The following is a 25,294-nucleotide window of genomic DNA, read 5'->3' as shown; positions in this document are numbered from 1 at the left end:
AAGATTAAATCAGTAAAATGAGGACGTAAGAGAAGTGTGGACTTTGTAGCAGCTGTAATGCCTACTCTGATGCTATTTCTCATACTCTGTCATGTTGTCTATGTTCTGCCTAGATGAGATTATTGAATAAATTCTGTCTCAGTGAGTGATGTGTTCCTTGGCACATTTCAGGAGAATACTTTTAAAGTTTCTTTTAGTCAAATTTCCATCACATTGATTTCCTTTTCTCCTTTTTACTGTTCACAGTGGTTTAAACTTTATTGATCTGATGGTGAGACAAGGGAATATTGACAACCCTCCCAAGACTCCCTTGGTCCCTGGATTTGAATGCTCTGGGATTGTGGAAGCCATTGGAGACAATGTGAAAGGCTATGAGGTAATAACAGGAGGGTGATTTCAGGAGCCTGAATTATCTGGAATCACCTGATGAGAGGGAGATGATATCAAAGGGACATGTATAAAAAATGTGTAACCTGTCATAGAATCAAAGGTTTTAGGACAGGAAGGAAATTTAGAGATCATCCAGATTAGGGACCTCTTTGGCATAATACTATTGTGCCTTGTAATCTACACTCATAATTGAAGGAAATGCCAAATTTCAGTTAGAGGTTAGTGAAAATAAATATTCCTTCCTAGTACAAGTCGCCAGATTTCCCCTCCTCTTCCACTTCCAGAAATCTCTTCACATATTGCTTGTGGATTTCAGGTTAAGAACCCTTGGCCTAGGCCATGTTTGATTTTCTATGTGGATAAAGTGAAGGCTCAAGTGGTAATTATTCATTAAATCATGATTCCGAGTCATATCATCTAATCTGAAATGCAGGGTTTTTCCCACTATAACCTGGGAACTTGAATATGACAGCAGGAAGAGGTCTGATGTTAGAAAAGACTTTACTTCTGATACATAGTATCTGTGTGACCAAGCCATGTAACCTCTGCAGTTCTCAATTGGCTAATTTATAAAATGAGCATAATATTTGTAAGTTGTATTTCTTAGGGTTGTGGTAGGATGGATATAAGCACTTTGGAACCTTAAAAAGTATACCTAAATATATATATATATATATATATATGCATGTATATATTATTTATTAATATATTCATTCTGTATATGTGTATACATGTGTATGTATTTTTATATGTTATATATATATTGCCATATAGCCATTTAAATATGTTATTGGGACTGAGAATACTGTTGGCTTCCAATCCCTGCTCTGTCTCTACCTTTATGTATGACTTGAAGAAAGTTATTTCCCTTCTCAGAGCCTCAATAATAGCTAACATTTACATACTACTTTAAAATTTATAAAACATTTTATATCCATTATCCTGGACTGCCTCGTATCTCAGCATGGATCCTACCTCTAATTTTGCTGGCTGGGGGACCCAGCCAGGTCTCATGGGGATGGGGGTCTAATTAATCCGTTCAGCTTTGGAGTGCTGCCCTGGGGGTGAGTTGTCCTCCTCATTGGTAGGTGAATGATCTCCCCACCCCCCATCATGTGCTATGCCTATCTGGCTCCATACTATGCTTCACACCCCAGCTAGCCATATACCAAGATATTACCCCAAGAGCTAGCTGGTGGTAATTGCCCCCTAGCTCCCTTCACTGGTTTCCACTTCTTACTATGAGAATAATAATCAGATCAGTAACACCATGTCATTTACATCACTTGGGATACCTGGACCAAGACTCTTTCTTGGCGATTGCTCTCTTATGTATATAAGTCCCTGGGCCACTCTGGCACCTGTTTTTCCCTTACAAAGTGAGAGGGTTGGTCTAAATGATTCACAAGAGCCCTTCCAACTAGAAACCTTGTTGTCATCTATAGTGGATACTAATTTCATTACTGTGTCTTAGGACTTTAACAAGTATTGTCATCATTACACAGCAGGGGAGCTAGTAGTCCCCTTTCCCTGTTTTGAGGCTATCTCCAGGATTTTCCTCTCACCTTACATTTTCCCCCACAGATTGGAGACCGTGTCATGGCGTTTGTAAATTACAATGCATGGGCAGAGGTTGTTTGCACACCAGTGGAGTTTGTCTACAGGATCCCCGATGACATGAATTTCCCCGAGGCTGCCGCCTTCCCCATGAACTTTGTAACTGCCTACATGATGCTTTTTGAGGTTGCCAACCTGCGAGAAGGAATGTCAGTGCTAGTGCACTCCGCCGGAGGTGGTGTGGTAAGTAACTTTGTCATCTGGGGTCAGGAAGGCATGGGCCAGGGAAAAGGAATCTTGTTAGGGGAATCTTGGAATGCTTGTGCCCTTTAAATCAAGGGTCTTAATAACTGAGCTCAGAGATGGTGTCTCTGGGTGAGAGGGATCTGAGAGGTGGTTTCTCTCTAACATGTTTTGGAGATGCCCTCTTCATGTGAGGGGTTTCATTCTCTTTGGATGTGTGGACATCTCAGATGTGGTCTGAGAGATCTCAGAATTGGTGCTTGCAAATGTGAGTAGAGCTTTTGATTTTGGATATCAATAATGATATCTGGTAGATGGGTCTTTCTGTCTTTGACTCAGAAATAGTCTCTTGGAGTTGATGGGTGTCTCAGATAGGCTTTCTATATATTAATTATCTCAGATTCTCTCTCTCTCTCTCTCTCTCTCTCTCTCTCTCTCTCTCTCTCTCTCTCTCTCGGTATAAAGGATCTCAGGTGGTTGTTTAGGTTTAGGTCTCACAGGATTTCTCTGGATGTGAGAGATTTCAGATAATGTCTCGAAGTGTATTTAAAAGAAGCAGAAATGGTCTTTTTTGGTTTGGGTCTTTTTGAGTCTAGATTTGAGTGATATGTTTTTCTGAGTTTGACTTTCAGAGAGGCACACCAAATTACAAATAACAATTTTTAAAAAGAAAAATATCAGCAAAAGTGCTCAACTAATTGAAAAAGTCTGAAAAATATGATGTATTTCACTCATGGACCTTCCATTTCTGTAAAGGAGTGAAGTGGAATTGTCTTATCACTTTTTTGGAGCAATATTTATTCTTTGTAATTTTGAAATATTTCCTTTTGATTGTTTTGTTCTTTCCATTTACATTCTTTTGGTCATGGTATACATTGTTTTCTTGGCTTTGCTTCATTTTGTTTCTATTCATGTAAATCTTTCCAAGCATCTCTGTATTCATCATTTTCATGGACTGCTATTTGTATAGTCACTCCCCAATCTGAGCAGCTATTTTGTCTTCGATTCTTTACTATCACAAAAAGTGCTGCTGTAAATATTTTGGTATAGATGAAGATTTTATTTTTATTGATGATTCTCCAGCAGTGGAATCTTGATGTAAAAATTTATGAACATTTTAATTGTACATACATAATTCCAAATTGCTTTCCAAAATGTATGTACTTATTACAGCTCCATCAATAAAGCACTAGTGTATTTGCTGCCAATGCCTCCAACATCAAATCCTAGCTCTGTTAATAATTATCTATTTGACTTCAGCAAAGCCACTTCCTTTCTTAGAGCAGGGCCCCAGTTCCCTCATCTGTAAAATGGGAACAGTAGTACTTGTACAAAAGTACTTTGTAGATGTTAAAGTGCTCTTGAGACATGCATTACACTTGTTTCAGACGGGGAATCAACTTAGTTTGTCTGGTTTTTGGCTTGGGTTAATATTAAGCAACTGTTGAAAAAGAAAAATGACAATGACATAGATCAAGAGGTAAGATATATTCGACTTGTGATTGTCCTAAACACAGTCATTTCTCAATAATGTCATTAATAGAGTATAACCAAAACCCTAGTAAAACCACAAAACCCCAAGATAATGCTTTTAAATCATTACCCATTTATAACCTTGCTTCTAGAATTAAGTGCCCCTTGTAATTCCATTTCACCAATCAATTAACAGTCTATCCTTAGCTATTTTCTATTCCCTTCTTCAAACTAGAAACTGAATAAACCCAGACAATAACCTGTTTAGCCTAATTAAGACAAAAGATCCTTAATGAAAAATGTAGATCAGGGCTTCTTAAACTTTTTCCACTTGTGATCCCCTTTTGCCTGAGAAATTTTTATGACCCTGAATATATAGGTATACAAAATAGGTATAAAAATAAAATATTTGCTGATAATAAATCATAATTTTATGGCCCTCACATTCAGTTACAAGCCCTCCTAAAAGGTTTCAAATCATGGTATAAGAAGCTGGGGTCTAGCTGATGTTCAAAGAACCCCAAGCTTCTATCAGGTTTGTGCTCAAAAAGGGGTCACTGGAAGAACTCGGCATAATTCTGCAGCAAATGTTAATAAAAATTGAAAAGAAAAAACATGGGAGAGTGTTGAGTTCTTACTTATTCATTTTATATTCAATAACCTATAACCTCAAAGTATAGAAATAGAAATATTTGGTATTTATCATTGTTGGATAATGCTGGAACTAGAAGAGATTAAAGACCATGTACTGTTAGATCTCCATGAGATTTTAAAACAGAAATGAGCTGTCAAGACTGGGAGAGATGTTAGAACAAACATTCTTATGACTAGGAGGGACATTAGTACTCTTAGATATGGTATGTTATAACTAGAAGGCATGTCAGGGATCATGTGGTTCAGCCACCTTATTTTTCAGATAAATAGCTGAGAGTCAGAAAGGAGTTATGACTACCCAGGCAGAGCCAGGATTTTAACTTAGTTCTCTTGTGAATCTCAATCTACTTTTTAGTCATTTTATCACTTGTATGGAATTCATTTGTTCGCCTATATATTCAAATATAGTTTAAAATTATAAACAGATGGTTGGATTTAAAAATGTTTAATTTGAAAGTGTCCTATTATTTGAATTATTTAATAAAATCAATTTGATTTATTAATAACAGCAATTATAGCTAGCATTTATATAATGCTTTACCATTTGCAAAGCATTTTACACAATCTCTTTTAATCATGGCAGCAACACTATGAGATGGTTGCTATTGTTATTCCCATTTATAGGTGGGGAAAGTGAAGCTGAAAGGAGTTAAATGACTTGGCCAGGGTCCCATAGCCAATAAATCTTTTAGGAAAGATTTAGCCCAACATCTTCTTGATACCTCCATTTAAATTTAAGAGTTTCTAGTCTCTTGGGTAATGAGTGTTAAATCTCCCTTACCCAAATATTCCTTTATTCCTTTATTCTCTATCAGAATTAGAACATCAATCTTGGATGAGGTTTCAGCAATCTTAAGTTCAGAATCTTTTGGCTTTGGCATTAGTACATCTTGACAAATTAAATCCAAGAAGTCCCAAATTTGAAGAATTCTCCTTGAAAATAGGGTTTTGTTTTGTTTTGTTTTGTTTTGTTTTCCTTGATGCTCTCCTGTTGTTTCAAGGTAGACCACCAAAGGATGTGAATAGACAATTTTTGGATGAAGGAATTGAAATCATTTCTAGTCACATGAAAACTTGTCCTAAATCACTGTTGATCAGAAAAATACAAATTAAGACAACTCTGAGGTACTATTATATACCTTTCAGATTGGCTAAGATAAAAGGAAAAAAATAATGATGAATGTTGGAGGGGATGTGGGAAAACTGGGACACTGATACATTGTTGGTGGAGTTGTGAAAGAATCCAACCATTGTGGAGTGTAATTTGGAATTATTCCCAAAGGGCTACAAACTATGCATACCCTTTGATCCAGCAGTGTTTCTACTAGGCCTTTTTCCCCAAGAGATCATAAAAAAGAGATCATATGCAAAAATGTTTGTAGTAGTCCTTTTTGTAGCGGCAAGAAACTGAAAACTTTGTAAGTGCCTATCAATTGGGGAATGGTTGAATTGAATAAATTATAGTATATGAATGTTATGTAATATTATTGTTCTAGAAGAAATGATCAGAAGGATGGTTTCAGAGAGCTCTAGAGAGACTTATATGAACTGATGCTAAGTGAAGTAAGTAGAACCAGGAGATCATTATACATGGCAAGAGCAAGATTATAGGATAATCGATTCTGATGGATATGGCTCTCTTCAACAATGAGATGATTGGCTAGTTCCAATAGACTTGTGATGGAGAAAGTCATCTGCACCCAGAGAGAGATTGTGGGGACTGAGTATGGATCAAAATTTAGTGTTTTCACTCTTTCTGTTGTTTGCTTGCATTTTGTTCTCTTTTTTTCCCTTTTATCTGATTTTTCTTGCTCAGTATGATAAGTATGAAAATACATATAGATGTACATGTTTAACATACATTGGATTACTTGCTGTCTAGGGGAGAGGGTTGTGGGAAGAGAGTGAGAAAAAAATTGTAACAAGGTTTAGCAAGAGTGAATGCTGAAAATTATTTTATGTATATGTTTTAAAAATAAAACCCCTTAATAACAATAATAATAAGAGAAAAGAGGCCTCATTCTAATATCCTGGTGATGTAAAAAGTAGAGATACATTGGTCTAGTTTTGACTCCCACTTCTCCTCTGGACCAGAATTCAATGTGCATTTTGTGTATCCAAAGCACTGCTACCAAAAAAAAAAAAATCTTTCGTCTTTTTGTTCTTGTTAGTAGCACTCTGTGGTTTATTCTTATGGGGAACTGCCCTGGCAAATGTCCTATTAGCTACAATTATTGCTTTCATCAGGGATTTTTGAACAGGTCTTAATTGATTTATAGTGGGCTTCTTTACTGCCTTTTTTCATGATATGCCAAACCGTCTGTCTAGCTGCTTTTGATGGGCAACTAGCACATTCTTGCCAAGCCCCAGTGCAAATGGAAGCTGTTTTAGCATTCAATTGCTAACAAAGTTCTATCAAATTAATTTTAATTACCTCTCTTTTCTCTTTCAGAGAATATTTTTCTTGCAAACTAGGAAGTTTAACTAGGAATGTTTACATTGGAGAAGGAAAGATTTAAAGGCATGTGATTGATGTTTGTATTTGAAATGCTGTCATGGTATAAGAGAGATGAGTATGTTTTTCCCAATTAGCTCTAGGGGGCAAAATAGGGGAAAATGTTATTGGGAATCAGATTTAGCTTAAAGTAAAGAAAACTTTCCTAACAGTTAGACCTATCCTAAAATGGAATAGTTGCCCTAGGATATGGTGGTTTCCCTATCCCTAGAGGTCTTTAAACTTAAAGATCACATCTTGGGAAAGCTGTATTTTCTGAGATTCTGTTTAGCTCTTGGACTCTGCAATTCATGGATTTCTATTTAAATTCAGCCAACATGTCTTAAGCCACCCTACCCAATCTAAGGTATAGTTCTAAATCCTAAGGATGCAAAACCAAAAAGGAAATAGCCAACTCTTGAGAAGTTTACATTCTACTGAGAAATTACAAGTGCAATAGTGAATATATCTGAAATAATTTGTAGAGACAGAGATCTCTAGTCCCTGGCAGGATCAGGGAATGTTTACATATGAAGTGGTACCTGAGCAAAACTCTGAAGAAAAAAAGAAATTAGACAGGTGAAGTTAAAGAGGGAGTTCATTCCAAAAAAAAGAGGCTTATGCCAGTATATTAGGGTGGGGCAGGGTAGGAATGCTGAGTTTGGGAAATCACCAATGGTCTAACATGTTTGGAACACACAGATTATGTAAGTTATTTAATCTAAAATCAAATACACCCCAGTTTTTTTCACATGAATAGTCAATAAACAATGTCTTCCCTATTCCATATTTGTGCATTTGGATACACTGAATTGCTTCCAAAAAACTGTTCCTGATGAGAAGTAGTTCCATACCATAAGACATGGTCCATTTTACTGGAGATTCATGTAAAGTCATTAATACCCCCTAGGTTTTAGAGTGTTAAAATGCTCCCTGTGACCCCAGTTAAAGACTTCTCTTAGAAGTACCATATAGACCTGTACTGGTCCAACATCAATTCCCCCGTGTAGCCTAATCAAAGAAGATTCCAGGTACGGTTGAATGAATAATCCTTGCCTTCCTCAGTTTTGCATATAAAAGTGACAGCCATGGCATGGATGCTGAAAGGAAGAAATTTGGGAGAATTTTAAGTACCTACCAGTAAGCTGATAGCAGGAGCTTCGTGTCCCAGCAGCATCTTCAGTGCCAAAGGTCTTTGGGATGAAATCAGGGCATGTATTTAGATAAATGATGCTCAATTATTAAATTCTATTCATTATATATGTTGCCTTTACCACTGTAGTTCAAACCACTTAGAGTTGAAAGCTCATAGAATTGTTCATTGGGATTGTTAGAAAACTTCTGATCTGCTTCTGGGCTTCTTCATTATCAAATTGCTGCCTAATGAGCTAACTCTTTTTTTTTTTTTTTCCCCCCACCTGAGCCTGGGGTTAAGTGACTTGCCCAGGGTCACACAGCTAGGAAGTGTTAAGTGTCTGAGACCAGATTTGAACTCTGGTCCTCCTGAATTCAGGGCTGGTGCCTCTATCCACTGCGCCACCTAGCTGCCCCCCACGAGCTAACTTTCTAAAGATTCACTTCAACTATCACCTCTTCCAGGAAACCTTTCCTGGTCCTTCTAACTTCTAGTGTCATCCCCTTGAAGTAGGGCTATGTTGATGAATGTTTTACAACTGGCTCTGTGGGTGGAAGGGAAAGGCAGGATTGAGAGAGAGCTAGAATGTATTGAAGGCACACTTTCAAGCTTAATCTGCATTAATCACATTTTCTCCATTCACTTTCTTCAGTCATTCAACCAATAAACATTTATTAAGCACTTCCTATATACCAGGCTCTGTGCTAAGTACAGGGGATAGAGAAAAGGGCAAAATACAATCCCTGTTCTCAGGGAGTTTACAATCTAAAAAAGAAGACAGTGCATAAACTATTATGTACAGATGAAATAAATAGAGGATAAATTTGAAATAACTATTAGAAGAAAAATACAATCAACAGAGCAATAAATTAAGCCTTGATTTTTAGTACTTGCCAATTTCCAAAATGTACATACTCATAATGAAAATTTAGCAACTCTAGGTAGTAGAATTGGTAAGTTGGAGCTGGCTCCAGCACCTCTGTCTTTAGGATTACTTTCCATTTATTGTACTCTATTTTTGTCTTGAGTAGTCTGCTTCTGGAAGCATTCCCAGTGCTTAATAGGGTCTGGCACACCATAAACATTTAATAAGTGCTTATTGAATGAGTGAGAGAAAAGAAAGACCTATCTTGGAGAGAATTATACAACAGAAAAGATAAAAGCAAGAAGGGATGTTACAAAGTAGAACTCCAGTCCTGAGTAATTAACACTTAAACATTTCCACTTGGATGTCCTGTCATCCTTGCTGTTCCTCAAATGTGACACTCAATTACTGCCTATTTCCCATATTAGAAGCACTTTTCCTCCTTATTCCCACCTCTTGTCTTAGACTCAGGCCTTCCCTCTGTTTCTTTCCCCAGTTTTTTCTCTTGTTTGTACATCATTTTCATATTGTCTCCCTCATACGACAGAAAACTCCTTGAGAGTAGTAGCTAGTTTGGGATTTTTGCCATTCTTTGTATCCTCAGGATTTAGCTCAGTGCCTAGCACATAGTAAACACTTTAACATAGCAGTCAACTGACTAAATACTATGTTTAGTAGTATAGCCATACTACACAGTCCACCTCTTTGCATATGTATCCCATCCCTGGAATTTATTTTCTCCTCATTTCTGCCTTTCATAATTCCTATCTTACTTTGGGATTTAACTCCTCCATGATGCCCTTTCTCTTCCTCCTATTTATGTTCTTCCACTTCTCTGATTTCCTTGTATTTGTTTGTTGTTCAGTCATTTTATTCCTGTCTGACTATTTATGACTCCATTTGGGGTTTTCCTGGCAAAGATCCTCGAATGGTTTGCCATTTTCTTCTCCAGTTCATTTTGTAGATGAGGAAACTTGAGGCAAACAAGTTATTTGTCCAGGATCAAATAACTTTACAGTGTTAGTGAATAAAATGTTATTAAAATCTGCAAAAAACATCTGCAAGTAGAGGTATTTGATTGAAAAGACACTAAGTGAAAAAAGGTTAATAAGGAGTTAATGACTATAGAATATTTCTGTGATGATTTTGTCAAGATATTAGGAGACACCTTGTTTTCTAGAGCTGAGACCCAGTTTACAATCTATGCCCTGATCTTGACTTACCAATAAGCCTTTGCGCTCACCCTGTCAATAGCCTTACCCTCTGATCACATAATCACATAATTGTGAATCACAAAATCACATAATTATTGTATTGTTTTTACTAATACCAGGTATTCTCTGAGCTCAGACGAGTTCTGGTCATGGAGCCTTGCTATGAATCAAACTTGGTATATTGTTGCTGTTACCTTTAATTGGCAGACCTACAGCTCACTATACAATCATTATTATAAGTATCAGGATATCCCCACACTGCCTTGGGTCCCCCCTCAAATGGTGTGGGGCTCCAAAACTTGAGTCCCTACTTGCAAGCTGTTTCCCTCACTTTGAAATTAAGCTGCTTGCTTTGTTTGACTTCATGCGTAAGACAGAAGCCAGTTCTGTGTGGTTAAAAATCTAGAGTGTAATTCATTGAAGGTTTTACACCGTTAAGAAAACTGTTCCTGATAAATAGCCCTATGCCATATAAGAAATGGCCCATTTTATTTGAGATTCATGTAAAGTCATTAACACCCCCCCTAAGTTTTATGAAGTCATAGAACTGTGAAATGTTAAGGGACCTCAGAAGCAATCTAATCCAATTTGTACCTGTATCAGGAATTTCTTCATTAACCTGCCAGAAATGCAGTCAACCCTTCTCTATTTGAAGACCTCCATTGAAGGAGAATTCACAAGCCCATTTCACTTCTGGACAGCTCAAAGCATTAGGAAATGTTTCTTTATATTAAGCTGAGATTATTTTCCTTACATATTCTAGCCTTCTCTTTTAGTTTTTCCCTCTGTGTTGAAACAAAACAAGATCCCCGCTATGTGATAGCCTTTTAAATTCATAAAGATAGTAATCTTGTTCACTCTAGATCTCCTCTTCTCCCAACTACACATTCCCAGTTCTTTCAACATATCATAGCTTTGAATCTCCTCACCATCCTAGCCACTCTCCTCTTTAGAAGTGCTCCCACCAATCAATGTCTTTACAATGTAATGTGTAAAACTGAACACAATACTCTAGGTGTGGCTGTGTAACATTGTTGAGTTATTTAATTTGAAATCACCAAGACCCCAAGTCTTTTCTCAATGAATGATCAATAAACAATGTTTTCCCCATTCTATATTTGTATATTTGATTTTTAAAATATTTAAAATCTTTTAAGAATGCATTTTAAACCACATTTATTTTCCAGTAATTCCCTCCACATGCACATATTACACTCCATTATAAAAATAACAAAGCCATCTGAGTCTGATATATAACTATGATTAATAGGCATACCTACTACTTCTCACCAATAGTCTTGCATCCTCTCAAGCAATTGCAAGAAAATGTTTCTTCATCCAGATGAGTGTCTGCAGCCAAAAGTTGGGCATTACTTTTAATCTGAATTTCATTTTCCTTTAGTGTTTTATTTGTCATATTCATTGTGTCTATTATTCCCTTGATCTTTCTTTACTCTGTATCAGTTTACATAAGTCTAATGTAAAGTACTGTTCCTTTATTATATAAACATTTTATTGACTGAAAGGTGGAGAAATGAAACATGTGAGAAACACAGGGAAAAAGTAGCTTGAGAAGAGATATAGACAATTTTAGAAGAACTTGAATGAAAGCATTTTCTCTGAAATAAATGTACTAACAGATGACTGTAGGCCATTATTTCTCAGTAGGTAATATGACTGTTTTCTAGGACGTGGACATTAATTACTGAAAACCCGAATCAAAGAACTGTGGAAAACTTTGGGAAAATTATATACTGGTTATTTGTGTCATGTGACAGGAATCTGGATTTGGTGGTTGTCAACTTAAATGGGAAGTTTTTCACTGAAGGCATGGGAAATCTACGGCTCCCCTGCACACACGTGCACACGCACATGCACGCACACGTACACACGCCACAGTTACCTTAGGACCTTGAGAATGAACAGTTGCAATGTGGTCACCACCTATCCCCAGCATGGGTACATTTAGGGTGAGTAAGCTTAGCCTCAACTCAAAAAGAGAAATCAAGAAAGTTGAGGGTAGGTCCTTGTAATGTGATTTAGGAGAGCAATTTCCAGCCAAATTATGTTTGTGGTTCAGTACCAAATGAGGAGATTGATTTAGGCACCAAATGTTGGGGTTCTATCATGTGAAGAATTCACTATGGCTGTTCTCTTTGGTAAAAGGTAGACTTATTTATAAAAAAAAATGAAGATTTATTATAATAGATACCAGGAATGGTAACTGCGAAATAGAGTTGGGAGAGCATGTAACAATTAGCAATGGAAAAAACAAATTCTTTAGTGGAATTCATAATTAGCCAGAGAAAGGGAATACTCCATGAAATTGAAGTATGCTTTTAGCTGGCAGGATAAATTTATAAAAGAGTTTAGCACCCTAAAAGAGTCAGTTAGCTATAAGAAAGAGAAAGACACCACATGGCATGGTGGGGAGGGGAAAGGGGAAAGATACCACGATATATATAGCTGTGAAAGGCCATAACCCCAAAAGAGATTCAGCAAAAGTGGCATGGGCCATAAACAGATTTATAGGAGAAATTTAACATTGGAGTTTTAATATAACTTTGATTTCTCACTGCATACATCAAATTCATGGCCTCCACAGAAGGTGGGACTACTATAAGTTTGAACTGATTCCCATCAGCGCCCTTTTCTGCTTGCCTCAGGGATTAATTTTATCAGTACTTCAGGCTCTCTCTGCTAACTCTGTTTAGTAATCCAGGACCTCATCAATTGTCACAGGACATTCTATTATATTCATGCATCACAATTGTTCTTCTGTTCCCTAATTGATGTCCACTTTGTTTCTCATGTTCCTGTAATTTATTTATTTATTTATTTTTTTTTTTGAAACTGTATCTGTGATGCTTTCTGCCTGTGTATCCAAGACACTGGATTTTAGTTTCTCTATTTATGAAATGAGAGGTTTTGACTATGTGGTCTTTGAAACTCCTCCTAATTAGGGGCAGCTAAATGGCTCAGTAGGTAGAACCTAAGTCCTGAAGTCAGGAGTATTTGAGTTCAAATATGACTTCATACACTTACCATAACTAGCTGTGTGATCCTGAGCAGGTCATTTAATCCCAATTGCCTCTCAAAAAAAAAGGCAACAAAAACAAAAATCAAAACTAAACAACAAAAATAAAACTAGAAACTCCTTCCAATTTTACCTCATTATATTCTCACAATAATCCTAGGGTTTTAAGTGAGACAACTGAGCCTGAAAGAAGTGAATTGACTTTTGAGATGGAAGTCAAAATGACTTGAGTTTATATTCTAAGTTCATCCACTTTGCCACCTAGCCACTTTTCAAAATTATCCCTATTAAATGTTAGATCGTCAGCACTGTATGGGTGAGTTTTTTCAAGCTCATTTCTGATATCCTTTGCATGAGTGCTTCTATTCAATCCTATCACCAAAAAAAAAAAAAAAAATAGAGAGAGGGGGGGGGGAAAGAGAAGGTTCTGGAGAGAATCTTGGAGAGATATTTGTGGTTAGTGAATATGATTTAAATGGAGATCAAGTAAAAGAGGAGTAAAAGCAGACACATAAGGGGAGAACCAGGATAGGGTAAAAGAGTGACAGAAGAATCAAAAGAAAAGACAGACTATCCAAGAGAAGTAGACAATTAACCCTGCCAATGACTGTAGAGAGGACAAGAAAAGTGAGGATTGGAAAAAAAACCTTTTGATTATATCATTTGTAACATTAGAGAGGATTGTTTCAGATAAATGATGAAGTTGAAAGCCAAACCAGAGAAAATTAAGAAAAGAGTGAGAGAGGAAAAAAAAGCAGAAGGATTTTTCAGTGGCCAGCCTCCTCCTAGAAGTCAAAAGAGATGTGGGGCAATGGTTACTAGGGCTGAAGGGATCAAGTAGGGATTTTTTGAGTATGGAGAGACACAGGCATGCTTGTAGGCAGGAGGAAAACAACCAGTAAAGTAGGAGGCACTGAAAGTTGAGAGAGTAGGAATGATAGAAGGAAAAATTGCATGTACAAAGGTTTGTCCTGGCAAGAAGAACCACCTCTCCATGTGAGACAAGAGTAAAGAAAGAGAGAGCAATAGAAGGTATCCGGTTAATGTTCGATGGTGAGAGGGGAAGAAGAGGGAACATAATCTCCCCCATCTTAACCCCTAAGTTAGAACTCCAGAAATATGTTCACGTGAGGCCTGCCCTGTCAGCAGTTCCACTCCCATGAGCCCTGTGCTGGTAACTGGAAGAATGGAAACTATTGAAAAATTAAATAGAACAAAACCTCTCTATCACACCCTTCATTAATAATAGAGAGAACCATACATTAACATCTTGGGCTTAGATATTTATTGAACATTTGACGTAAAATGTAATGGGGTATGCTTCACTTGCTGACCAGGAAAATCTGCTCAGCTCCTTTTAAATGTCAGACATTTCTGATGACTTTAATTACACTGCTTGACTGCCCCACCCAAATGACAGACTTGCAGTTGGGTCAAAAGTATATTTTGCATATTTTTAAAATAGAATATGAGAATCATGCCATTCCCTAGGTCTGAGAAAGCTTTCTGGACATATAGAATGTCCATAAAGCCTTTGTGTAGTTATTCTTTTATCCAAGGCTTTTGTGGAGTCTTTTTCCGTGTTTTTTCTTTTATCCAAGGCTTTAAGCAATGATTACCATAGTTTCCTTTTTCTTGATTCCACTTGTTTTTGTATCATATTGTATTTATATAATGCTCCTCTTCCCCACTGCCATCCCCTTATAATCAACAGTCAGACAAAAACCATGGATATAGTGGCCTCCAATGAGTAAATAACCTTCTGCTCTCATAGTTGTCATCTTCTCTTTTGAGAGGAAAGAGAGAGATTTCATTATCTAGTGTCTACAACTAATATTGGTTTGTCAATTACTGAGCTTAAATTCCTTTTTAGTGTTTTTAAAAAAACTATTGTACTCTTGTCTATTGTTTTCCTTGTACTTCTTGTCTATTATTTAGTTACTTACCTTATCATCACTTTACAGAAATCTTTCTACATTTCTTGAATTCCTCATGGCCATCATTTCTGAGTACATAATAATTAATCTTCCATTACATTAATGTATCACAATTTATTCATCTCTTTAGGAGGGACTAGATGGTACAAATCCTCAAGTTCAAATATGGTTTCTGATATTTATTATTATATATGTGTGATCCTGGACACATGACCCTTTTGCCTCAGTTTCCTCATCTGTAAAATGAATTGAAGGAAGTGACAAATCACTCTAGTATCTTTGCCAGGAATCCTAAATCAGTCAAGAAGAGTCCCACATTGTATAAAGCTGAAGAGTCTTACATTATAGAGCGCTGGAACTCTGAAAAGGTCTATTTGAATCAAGGACAGAAGGTGCTTATAGTTAAGTACCTACTCAGTGTGAGATGATGGTTCTCTAAACATATACTTATTGTGATATGGTGATATAATGGTTGTACATGCTCAGTTGCTGTAGTGATATAATCGTACTAAAGGGCTGGGAAGGAGCTTCTCAGCCACAGACATAGAAGAGTCTCAGACATAGACACAGAGAAGATTCGGGACTCCATCTCTGACAGCCTCATAGTGGCTCTCCTGCCTTCATCACTTATCCACCTAAAGACTAAGGCCTGTCCTGAGACCCTCTAGAGCACTACCCAGACATTCCATTACATGGCCAAACAAAAGCAACAAAAAAGTCAGCCATTCTCCACGTGGTAGAGATATTCTTTGTTTCTAGCTATTTGTTACCTATCAAGTGTTGCTGTAAATGTTTTTGACCCACTCCATACTTTCTTGAAATAGGTGTTGGGTTCTATTTCTCTCTATTAAACAAATTCAACAAAAATTATGGTGCATGTTCTGTGTCCAGTATTTCTACTAGAGTCTTGCTGATACCTCACTATGTTGTGAACGTGACCCTGGCTTTTCAAAGACTATGCATGTGGCACAAATGTTCTAGTATGTCCTGCCAAGCTTGAAAAACTTGGGGATGGAGGCTCAGAAAGATTATCTTTCTCTTATCTGTGGATCAACCTTATTTAAGTTCATCGAGGGTGGTCATAAAGTGGTGAATTTTTTTGGTCACTGAAATTCATGAAGCTGCCTACCTCAGCTTTGGAGAAGGGCCGAATTTCATTGGTAGACATTAGCTTCAACTCGGTGTTGAAAATCCTCCAAACATTTCCAGATTTTTCATGTTGTTTCCCTTTTCACACTCTACATTCTAGACAAATGGGCCTGCTTCCTGGAACTGGCATCCCATCTCTCACCTCCAGGTTTTTATAGAGGCTGTCTTTGAATTCCTGGAACATCTCCCTCTTCACCTCGGTTATACTCTCAGAATCAATTGTAAATGTGTCTTTTCTGATGATCCAAGCTGATAGTCTTCCCTTCATTCTCAAATTCTCTGATAGCTATCTGTATAAATATTGTATCTGATAAAATGTAAGTTTCTTGGTGCTATGGACCATTTCTTGCTTTACATCCCTAGCATTTAGCTTAGTGTTTTACTAATTTGGGGCATTGAAGACTGTCAAAACCTTCAATCAGTGTGGGCAAACTCTCAGTATGAAAATTCCTTATACCAATACAGACTGATAACTTATTTTCTAACTTATAGTCATAGTTCCTGAGGGCATTGAGGAATTAAGTAATGATAACATAGCCCTCTGGCTCATTATTTCATACTGAGAATTCACCCTCCCAAGATTGGTGTCAGGATAAAATGGAATAATATTTGTAATGTGCTTTATAAACTTTAAAGTAGTCTATAAATGTTTACTATTGTTACTGCTACTGCTTTTGTTATCTTCTATACCATACTGCCCTCACAAAACAGGCACTTAAAAACTTATTGAATTAGTAGAGTGACAGACCAATGAATTCATATTCATATTGAATTGAAGCATTAATGGGAATGAAAGGCTTTTTCGAGCTGTTGGGATAAGATATATACAAAAATAAGCATAATAAGTTAAGAGTATGATGGGGGCTTCTTTCTTTTTAATAAGGTGTGCTTCTCTAGAGTTGCATTTAAGTCATGGGTTTCATTGCATTTGGTGTCAGTGATACCTATGAAATCAAATTTACCTTCTAACATTTACAATCCTAAGTCATCTTGTTTACTGCCTTAACTTTGAATATTTGTGTCCAGGCTTTCAGACTGTAAGTTTGCTACCATCTTGTTTTCTGCATTTTTGCTTCCTGTGAATCTGTGAGTATTTTAATTGTCATTCTTTGCTTTAGTTCTTCTTTAGGACTGTCTTGATAAATATATACAGAGGTGATATATACTATTCTTTTTAACTTAATGCCCTTTTGATTTTATTGGCAAGATATCAAGCAAATGCATTCTCAACGTTGTTAAGTACTAGACAGTAATGTATGTATTTAAATCCAGGATCCAGAAATTCAAACTCCATTTTCAAACACTACCTTCTTGGGTTCATTCCATATCTGGATGTCATCTACCTGACAAGGTACAGATTAAATAAAATTTTTCAAAAATTAAAAAAAGAAATTTTTATTTTTTTAAAGATTAAATGATATAATATATGTAAAATGTTTTTTAAACCTGAAATCCATTACAGACTCACCAAACATTTATTAAGCTACTCTTGTGTCGGGCACTATTACTAGCCACTGCCTTCAAAGAGTAACATTCCAATGGGGTATACACAGCAGATACAAAGTAATCTTACTATGGAGAAGGAATGGGGTGGGGTGGGGGGAACCATGAAAAGCCTCATTTAAAATGGACCTTGTTATTTTTATCTCCATAAGATCTTCTGCATCTTTCTATTTCTCTATCCTCATCTAATCACTCTTAGTTTAGGCTTTAATCAATTTTTACTTGGGCTAGCCTCAAGATTAGTTTCCCTTACCCAAATATCTTCCAATTCTAATTCATCTTTCATATAGCTATAGAAGTGACATAACAAGAAATAACAAGCTTAAATGAAACCAAAGATTCTAAAAAGTAAAGATAAATGGAATGAAATGAATGGCTGGAAGAGCATTTCAGGCATAAGGAATAGCAGGTACCAAGACACAGAGATGGGAGATTCATCATATGAGGAACATCAAGTAAGGCTAGTATGGCTGAATCACACAGCGGGAGATGGGAGTGAGATGGCAGAAAATCCAAAAGATAGGAAGAGTATAGCTTATGATGTGCTTTAAATGCCAGAATTGTTTGTGTTTGATTCAAGAGGCCTTGAGAGTCTAGAAGGAGTCATTTGGGTTTATTGAGTTGGGAGTAGCATGGATAGAGCTATACTTTAAGAAAATCACTTTTACAGTTAAATAAAGGATGAATTTGATTTGTGTAATATTTGAATCAGGGAAACCAACCTAGAAGTTCCTATAATAAATAGCCTAAGTGAGAACTGATTAAGGCCTAAATTCAGAGAGTAGTTGGATAAGGGTAGAGAAATGGGAAGATGCAGAAGATGTAATGGAAATAGATTTGGCAACTGATTTGATCTCATTTGAGGGCTGAATTTAGGATGCCCAAGGTTGTAAGTCTCAGAGACTGAAAAGATCAAGATGCCCCTGAACAGGGTTTGTCAGGAAATATGAAAGGTGTTTTTTTTATATGAAAGTATTGCAAGCATGTCAATTGTTTTTAATTTTTTGTGTATTATGTGTATTGATCCACTTTAATAACTTTTTTGAAAACCTTTACCAATAAAATATTTGTCTTCTAAGTTCTTCTTTGCAAATCCCTCTTCATATGTTGTATTTCTACAAACAGTGCTGCATTTATCCTAAATGAGTTCTAAAAATCTAATTATTCCTTGCAAGAGATCCAGTATAAATTTGGTTTTAAAGTGTTTTAAGTAAGATCATTTCAAAATGTTATGATTATTAGAATCATCCCTAAAGCTGCCAGTCTAGTTTAGGTTTTCATCATGTCTTCCTTCAACTACTAAAGAGTTTCTTCACTGTTCTCCTTGCCTCCACTGTCTTCAATCATAAGGTCATAATTATATAGGTTGAAGGTAATTCAAAAGGCATTTAATTCAGTATTCTTATTTTACAGATGAGGAGACTGTTAAATGCTTTGCTCAAAGGTAACAAAACCTCAGAGGATTTAGAGCCACCAGTTTGTATTACCAATTGCTATTGCCTCTTTCATATTCATTCCTATGCACAGGTCTAATCACCTGTTTGACTTTTCCCCTCTTCCCCATAAAGCTTTTTGTGGCTCCCTTGTAATTAAGATGAAATTGAAGTTCAGCCAATGATCAAGGATCATTCAAATCTCTTTCCAATCTATTCTTTCAGGCTTATGTCTTCATAAACTGTGTCTCCATCAAAAAAGTCTATCCACTATTCCCCTAACCTTCTCCTAACTTCCCTTGCCTCTTTTCAAGTTTTCATTATCTCCCATATCTAGAATGATCTCTCCCATTTAAAACCATTTCTAAGATTTAGCTCAGCTACTACCTTCTCCCAAAGTTTTCCCTTATCTCCATCCTTCCTTCACCCCTCTAGAAGTGTTCCAACTCTTCTTTAATCTCATGGCATTTTATTTAGATTTTTCTTCGTACACTTCTATAGATTCAGAGCTGGAGGAGTCATTGAGGCTTTTAAAACCTGGATCATCTGCTTTCATATCCAGCAATCTTTTCATTCTACCCACCAATCAATTTATGGCAATTGATATGTATTCCTTAGAGGAGGAAAAGGGAAGAGCCTTTTCCTTACCCCCTTACTGATGCTTCTCATTTAGTTAAGAAGAAAATTAGGGAATAACACTAGTATGCCAGTTCTGATAGCCATATGCTCACCTGGATGCTATGACTGGCAAAACATCCTTGATAGCTACTTTCTGAGTATATATTTGGTATGTGTAGTGGCAGCAGATAGAGTATATGTAGAGAAATTCCAAAGAGCCTAGGAAATATTTTATCTGGCTCTGATCTGTTGAAATTACTGCTCTACAAATTGGACTTGTGGGGACATGATTTCTACCTTAGCATCTTCATTCTTGTGAAGTCATTGTTCAGTGCCTTTTGTTGATTTGCCTACCTGCTTCCCATCAGCAGAAGACTGGATCAAAAAGGGGCAGCAGCATAATGCAGTGAAAAAAAGCACTGGATTTGGAGACAAAAAACCTGGCTTGAATTCTTAGTTCTGCCACTTTTTAACCATGTTACTCTTGGGCAAATTATCTATGGACATCTCCTTTATTTGAATGAGAGCCTCTTCAGGACAGACACTAGTCTTTTATTCATATTTGTATCCTCAGCACTGAGCAGAGAATAAGTATGTAATAAATGTTGTTCAGCAGAATTGAATTGCTGTAAAGTACTGACTTCCTTATATTTAACATATCTGAGTTTCTCTAATTTAATTCTCATACAAATCTCACCAAATTTTAGACCCTATCACATTGTGAAGAAAAAACATATTTACTCATATTTCAGCACATGATGAGTCCTTTTTATGGACAAATATGATTTCTGATGGGTCCTCTTCATAGACAAATATGATCTCCAGATTGGGGTAAAGCAACTTTTTTTAAGCCTTTGAGAGAGTAAATTATGCATTGAGTGGCTTAATTAGAGCATAAAACCTTGTTATTATTAAATCACAGAAACTCAGAGCCCCAAAGGACCTCAGAAGACCTCTAGCCCAAGCATGACTTTAAGCAGATATTCCCTTATATTGCCTCTGCTTGGAGACTGCCACTGATCTAGAACTTACATTAAGCACAAATCTGTCTTCTTCCAACCACTTATTGTTGTTCTCATCAGAGCCAAAGCAGAAAAGTTCTGCTATGTTTCAAGTCTTGTTCCCTGTTCCCCAGGCCGCCAATGTTCTCTTCTCTAAACTAAGCATTTCAAATTTCTTCAACTAATCTTTTTCCCCTAAGGCAATTAGAGTTAAGTGACTTGCCCAGGGTCACACAGCTAGGAAGTGTTAAGTGTCTAAGGCCAGATTTGAACTCAAATCCTCCTGACTTCAGGGTTGGTGCTCTTTCCCCTATGCCACCTAGTTGCCTTTAATTAGTCTTTATATGGCCTAGCACCCTGTGGCTCAGCCATTCGAATATTCAAAGGAAGTATATGTACCAGCTTGTACAGTGTCCCTTCTGAGAAAGAAATAGTCATAGCTCACATCTTTATAATGCATTATGGTCTATATTGTTCAATCGTTTGTCAGTTGTGCCTTATTTTTCATGACCGCATTTGGGGTTTTCTTGTCAAAGATATTGGAGTGGTTTGCCATTTCATTCTCCAGCTCATTTTACAGATAGGAAATTGAAGCAAACAGGGTAAAGTGACTTACACAGGGTTCTACAGCTAATAAGTGTCTGAGGCCAGATTTGAATTCTATCTAGCTGCCTAGTTTACAAAGCATTTTCATTATGACAATCTTTTAAGGTACATAATGCAAATATTATCACCATTTTGTAGACTCTGAGATAACAAGAATTTGTTAAGCATTTTCTATGTGACAAGCACTTGTTAGTGCTAAGCATTGGGATCACAAAGAGGCAAAAAAAAAAAAAGTCACTGCTCTGAAGGAAGGCACAGTCTAATAAGGGAAACAACCTGCAGAAATTTCTTGTGCAAATAATATATGAACAAATTAGGGAAAATGAGACGAATTGAAGTTAATCTTAAGGGAAAGACACTGGCATTAAAAAGGACTAGAAAAAGCTTTTTGCAGGAGGTAGGGTCTTGTCTAGGACCTAAAGGAAGTAGGGAAGCCAGGAAATAGAAAGTCATAGAGATGAAATGACCTGCTTAGGGTCATACAGCAAGGAAATGTTAGCATTAGAATTTAAGTACTATGTGATACTTCTCTATAACTCTTACTAGGTAAAGGAAGGGAATGAGTACCTGCTATGGCACAGGTGCTGTTCAATATACTTTACAAATCTGTCTTTCTGGATCTTTACAATTGCCCAGTGACATAGGTGCTATTGTGCTCATTTGATATTTGAGGAAATCAAGGGAAATAGAGATTAAGTTACTTGCCCAGGGTCACACAACTAGTATGTCCAAGGCCTGATTTGAATTTGAGTCTTCCTGGCTTCTGGTCTTAGAGTCTACCCTTTGTGCCACCAAGTTATATCTTATATAACAAAGAACTTTAAAAATAGAGGGAAAAAACCAGTTCAGCAAAACTAACCATTATGCCAACCAAATCTGACCTTACAAGCATTGCTCTTCTACACCCATTCTCTCCCACTAATGCAAATAAGGGAGGGGGATAAATTCTTATAGTCATTCTTTGGGGGTCGAGTTTGGTCATAATTTTAGTGTTCACTTTAAATTTTTGTTGCTAATTCCATTTAAGTTGTAGCCATTGTGTATATTTTTTCTGGTTTTGCTTCCTTCACTTTGCAGAAGTTCTTGAGTCAGAAATTGCATTTGTCACATCTCCAAACCTTAAGACAACATCTGGCACATAGCAAGTGCTTAATGAAATGCTTTTTCATTCATTTATTTTTCATTCATTGCATTCACAACTTGCTTAGCTATTTCCTAGTTATTGGAAATGTACTTTGTTACCAGATTTTTGATACTACAAAGTGTATTGCTATAAGTATTTTGGTATGTGTGGGACCCCAAATGCGTTCATGAAGAATAAGGCACAACTGACAAACGATTGAACAATATAGACCATAATGCAGTTCTTTTTAACATTGATCTCCCCAGGGTCATTTTCATTCATGCTTCCTGGTCACACAAATAATCGACAGTAAATAGTTTTAATAGGAAAGCTACTCGGTAGACAAATGTAGGGAGGGGAGTCAAAACCCAAGCTAATGTTCTATATATTTTGGGTCCCTATCTGTGTTTAACTGGCGTTGTTAAATCAGTTTGTATGTTAATTTTTTTTTTTCTTGCTAGAGATATTGCAGCTGGAGCAACTAACTTGGGGGTGGGACAACAGAAAGAACAATTGGTCATTACAAAACTCTGATAAGTTCTGATGCAATCAGCATAATATCATCTACAAATAAGAACATCTGAAGAACCTTGTACCCATAGGGAGTCCCACTTCTATTTGAATTGTGCTATATGTATAAAGTCCCCATGATTTTAGCGAACAACTTTAACAAGCATATATATCTTGTTTTTATGCTTTTCTTAATAATAATAATTAGAGGATTATTGGGAAAAACACTTATGAAATCTTTCAAGGTGTCATGCACCCTATTGATATGTGCATTAGAGACAAGATGTTGGGAGAGTCTGTAAGGCTGTGTTTTGCTCTAATGAATTACATAATTTGTATAGATAACCATAAAGAGATTTGGTATTATCTAAACCTTGTAATCAATTGTGTTTTTATAAAAGATATTGTCTATTGTGGAATATTAGTTATAAAAGCCTTTCAATTCCCTTCTATACCATCATCAACAATTTCTTGGGTTGTACGCATAACATTTTTATATACATGAAAAAGTAGGCATGAAGATTAGCTATTATTACAATTTTTCAGTCACCCTTTTTGGGAATAATAAGTTTTGAAATTTATCTATGCCTTTTTGGATTCTTCCTTCCTTTTAGAAGTCTGGAAAGTAGAACTTTCAATGCCTTAAATATTGTGTCACTTCCAGCATGGATCCCCTCTGTCTATTTAGGCTCTTTCTCTCATCTTTGTTTTCTTAGGTATTTCCATTCTCTTACAAATTCTTGGTAACTTGATTCAGCATATTAGTGACTATAAAATTAGATGCTATGATAGCTTTACTGTCCTTATGTTAAAAAGTTTGTTATAAAAATCTTTACAGATTTTTTTCCATTTTTTTTTTTTTTGTTTGCTGCACTACTTCCAATTTCAACCTAGAATGTCCTGGGCATGTTTTCTTTCTTTCTTTCTTTCTTTCTTATTTTTTTTTTTTTTTTTGCTTAGTTAGATTTCTTAGAAAACTTTTCATTCCACTGTGCCTTACTATTTTGCAAGGCAATACTTCTACCATATTTCTTTAGAGAATTTTATAAGTGCATTTGTATTATAAATCAGTATTGTACTTGGTTGCTGTATAGCTCCCCTTGGCAAGGATAGCGAGCATTTTCTGTATGCTGAAATTTCTAGGCTCTTGAGAATTTTTCACTATTGCAACTGATTTGTATCAGTAATTAAAAAATAATAACAAACTGTTGTAACCAGCAGCAATGTCTGTCCTACAGTCAAATACTCTTTTTTTTGTTTGTTTCAATTCCTTATTTAAATAGGTTAGATTAGTTGCGTGTTTTAATTATTTAACTTTTTCCCACTTTAATTTTCAAGTTAATTTTGATCTTTAACTTTTTTGATTAATCTTTATTAATTTTGATCTCTCCCTCCCTCCTCTCCCTTCCCTCAAGCCTATTATATGACTGCATACAGATGATCTAGTAATTATTTCCACAAATGTAGAGTTGTTTCCAGTCAGCTAAAATATAATAATTTCATTTTTATGATGTTAGTCTTTATCATGTCTAGTTTTTCTTGAATCCTTTTTCAAAGAAAATAATATCGATATGTGTGTGTGTGTGTGTGTGTGTGTGTGTGTGTGTGTGTAGTTTGTAAGTCTATGTCCTTTCTCATTTCTTACTCACAAAGCATATTTTCTTTTTTTCTTTATTAAAGCCTTTAAAAAAAAAAAACATATGTGTGGGCAATTCTTCAACATTAGCCCTTGTAAAACCTTGTGTTAAAATCCCCCCCTTCCCCCATGTCCTTCTCTAGGTGACAAGTAGTTCAATATATGTTAAACGTGGTAGAAATATATGTTAAATACAATATATGCATATATATTTGTATAATTATCATTATGCACAAGAAAAATCAAATCAAACCAGTAAAAAAAAGAGAGAGAGAACCAAAATAAAATGCAAGCAAACAACCACAAAAAGAGTGAAAATGTTATGTTGTGAACCACATTCAGATCCCATAGTCCTCTCTCTGGTGTAGATGGCTCTCTTAATGACTAAACAATTGGAACTGGTTTGAATCATATTGTTGAAGAAAGCCACATCCATCAGAAGTGATCATCATATAATCTTCTTGTTGCCTTGTATAATGATCTCCTGGTTCTGCTCATTTTACTCAGCATCAGATCATGTAAGTCTCTCCAAGCATTTCTGAAATCATCCTGCTGGTCGTTTCTTACAGAACAATAGCATTCTATAACATTCATATACCATAATTTATTCAGCCATTCTCCAATTGATGGGCAAGTATTCAATTTCCAGTTTCTTGCCACTACAAGAAGGGCTACCACAAACATTTTTTGCACATGTGGGTTCCTTTCCCTCCTTT

At 36.2% G+C, this 25,294-nt stretch overlaps 1 protein-coding gene across 1 annotated transcript in view; it reads left to right on the top strand.

Moving 5' to 3' along the window:
- The first annotated feature begins 220 nt into the window (after nucleotides 1-220).
- Nucleotides 221-25,294, top strand: part of VAT1L (vesicle amine transport 1 like) — a 108,334-nt gene continuing 83,260 nt past the window's right edge. Inside the window, exons 1-2 of the mRNA XM_074282493.1 lie at nucleotides 221-376; nucleotides 1,975-2,190. Coding sequence (XP_074138594.1) covers nucleotides 269-376; nucleotides 1,975-2,190 — 324 coding nt within the window. The 5' untranslated portion in view covers nucleotides 221-268. The remainder of the gene's footprint in view (nucleotides 377-1,974; nucleotides 2,191-25,294) is intronic.

The sequence above is a fragment of the Sminthopsis crassicaudata genome, chromosome 1, assembly GCF_048593235.1.
Source record: "Sminthopsis crassicaudata isolate SCR6 chromosome 1, ASM4859323v1, whole genome shotgun sequence".
Lineage (NCBI taxonomy): Eukaryota > Metazoa > Chordata > Mammalia > Dasyuromorphia > Dasyuridae > Sminthopsis > Sminthopsis crassicaudata.
This window is presented reverse-complemented; position numbering and strand designations above follow the sequence as displayed.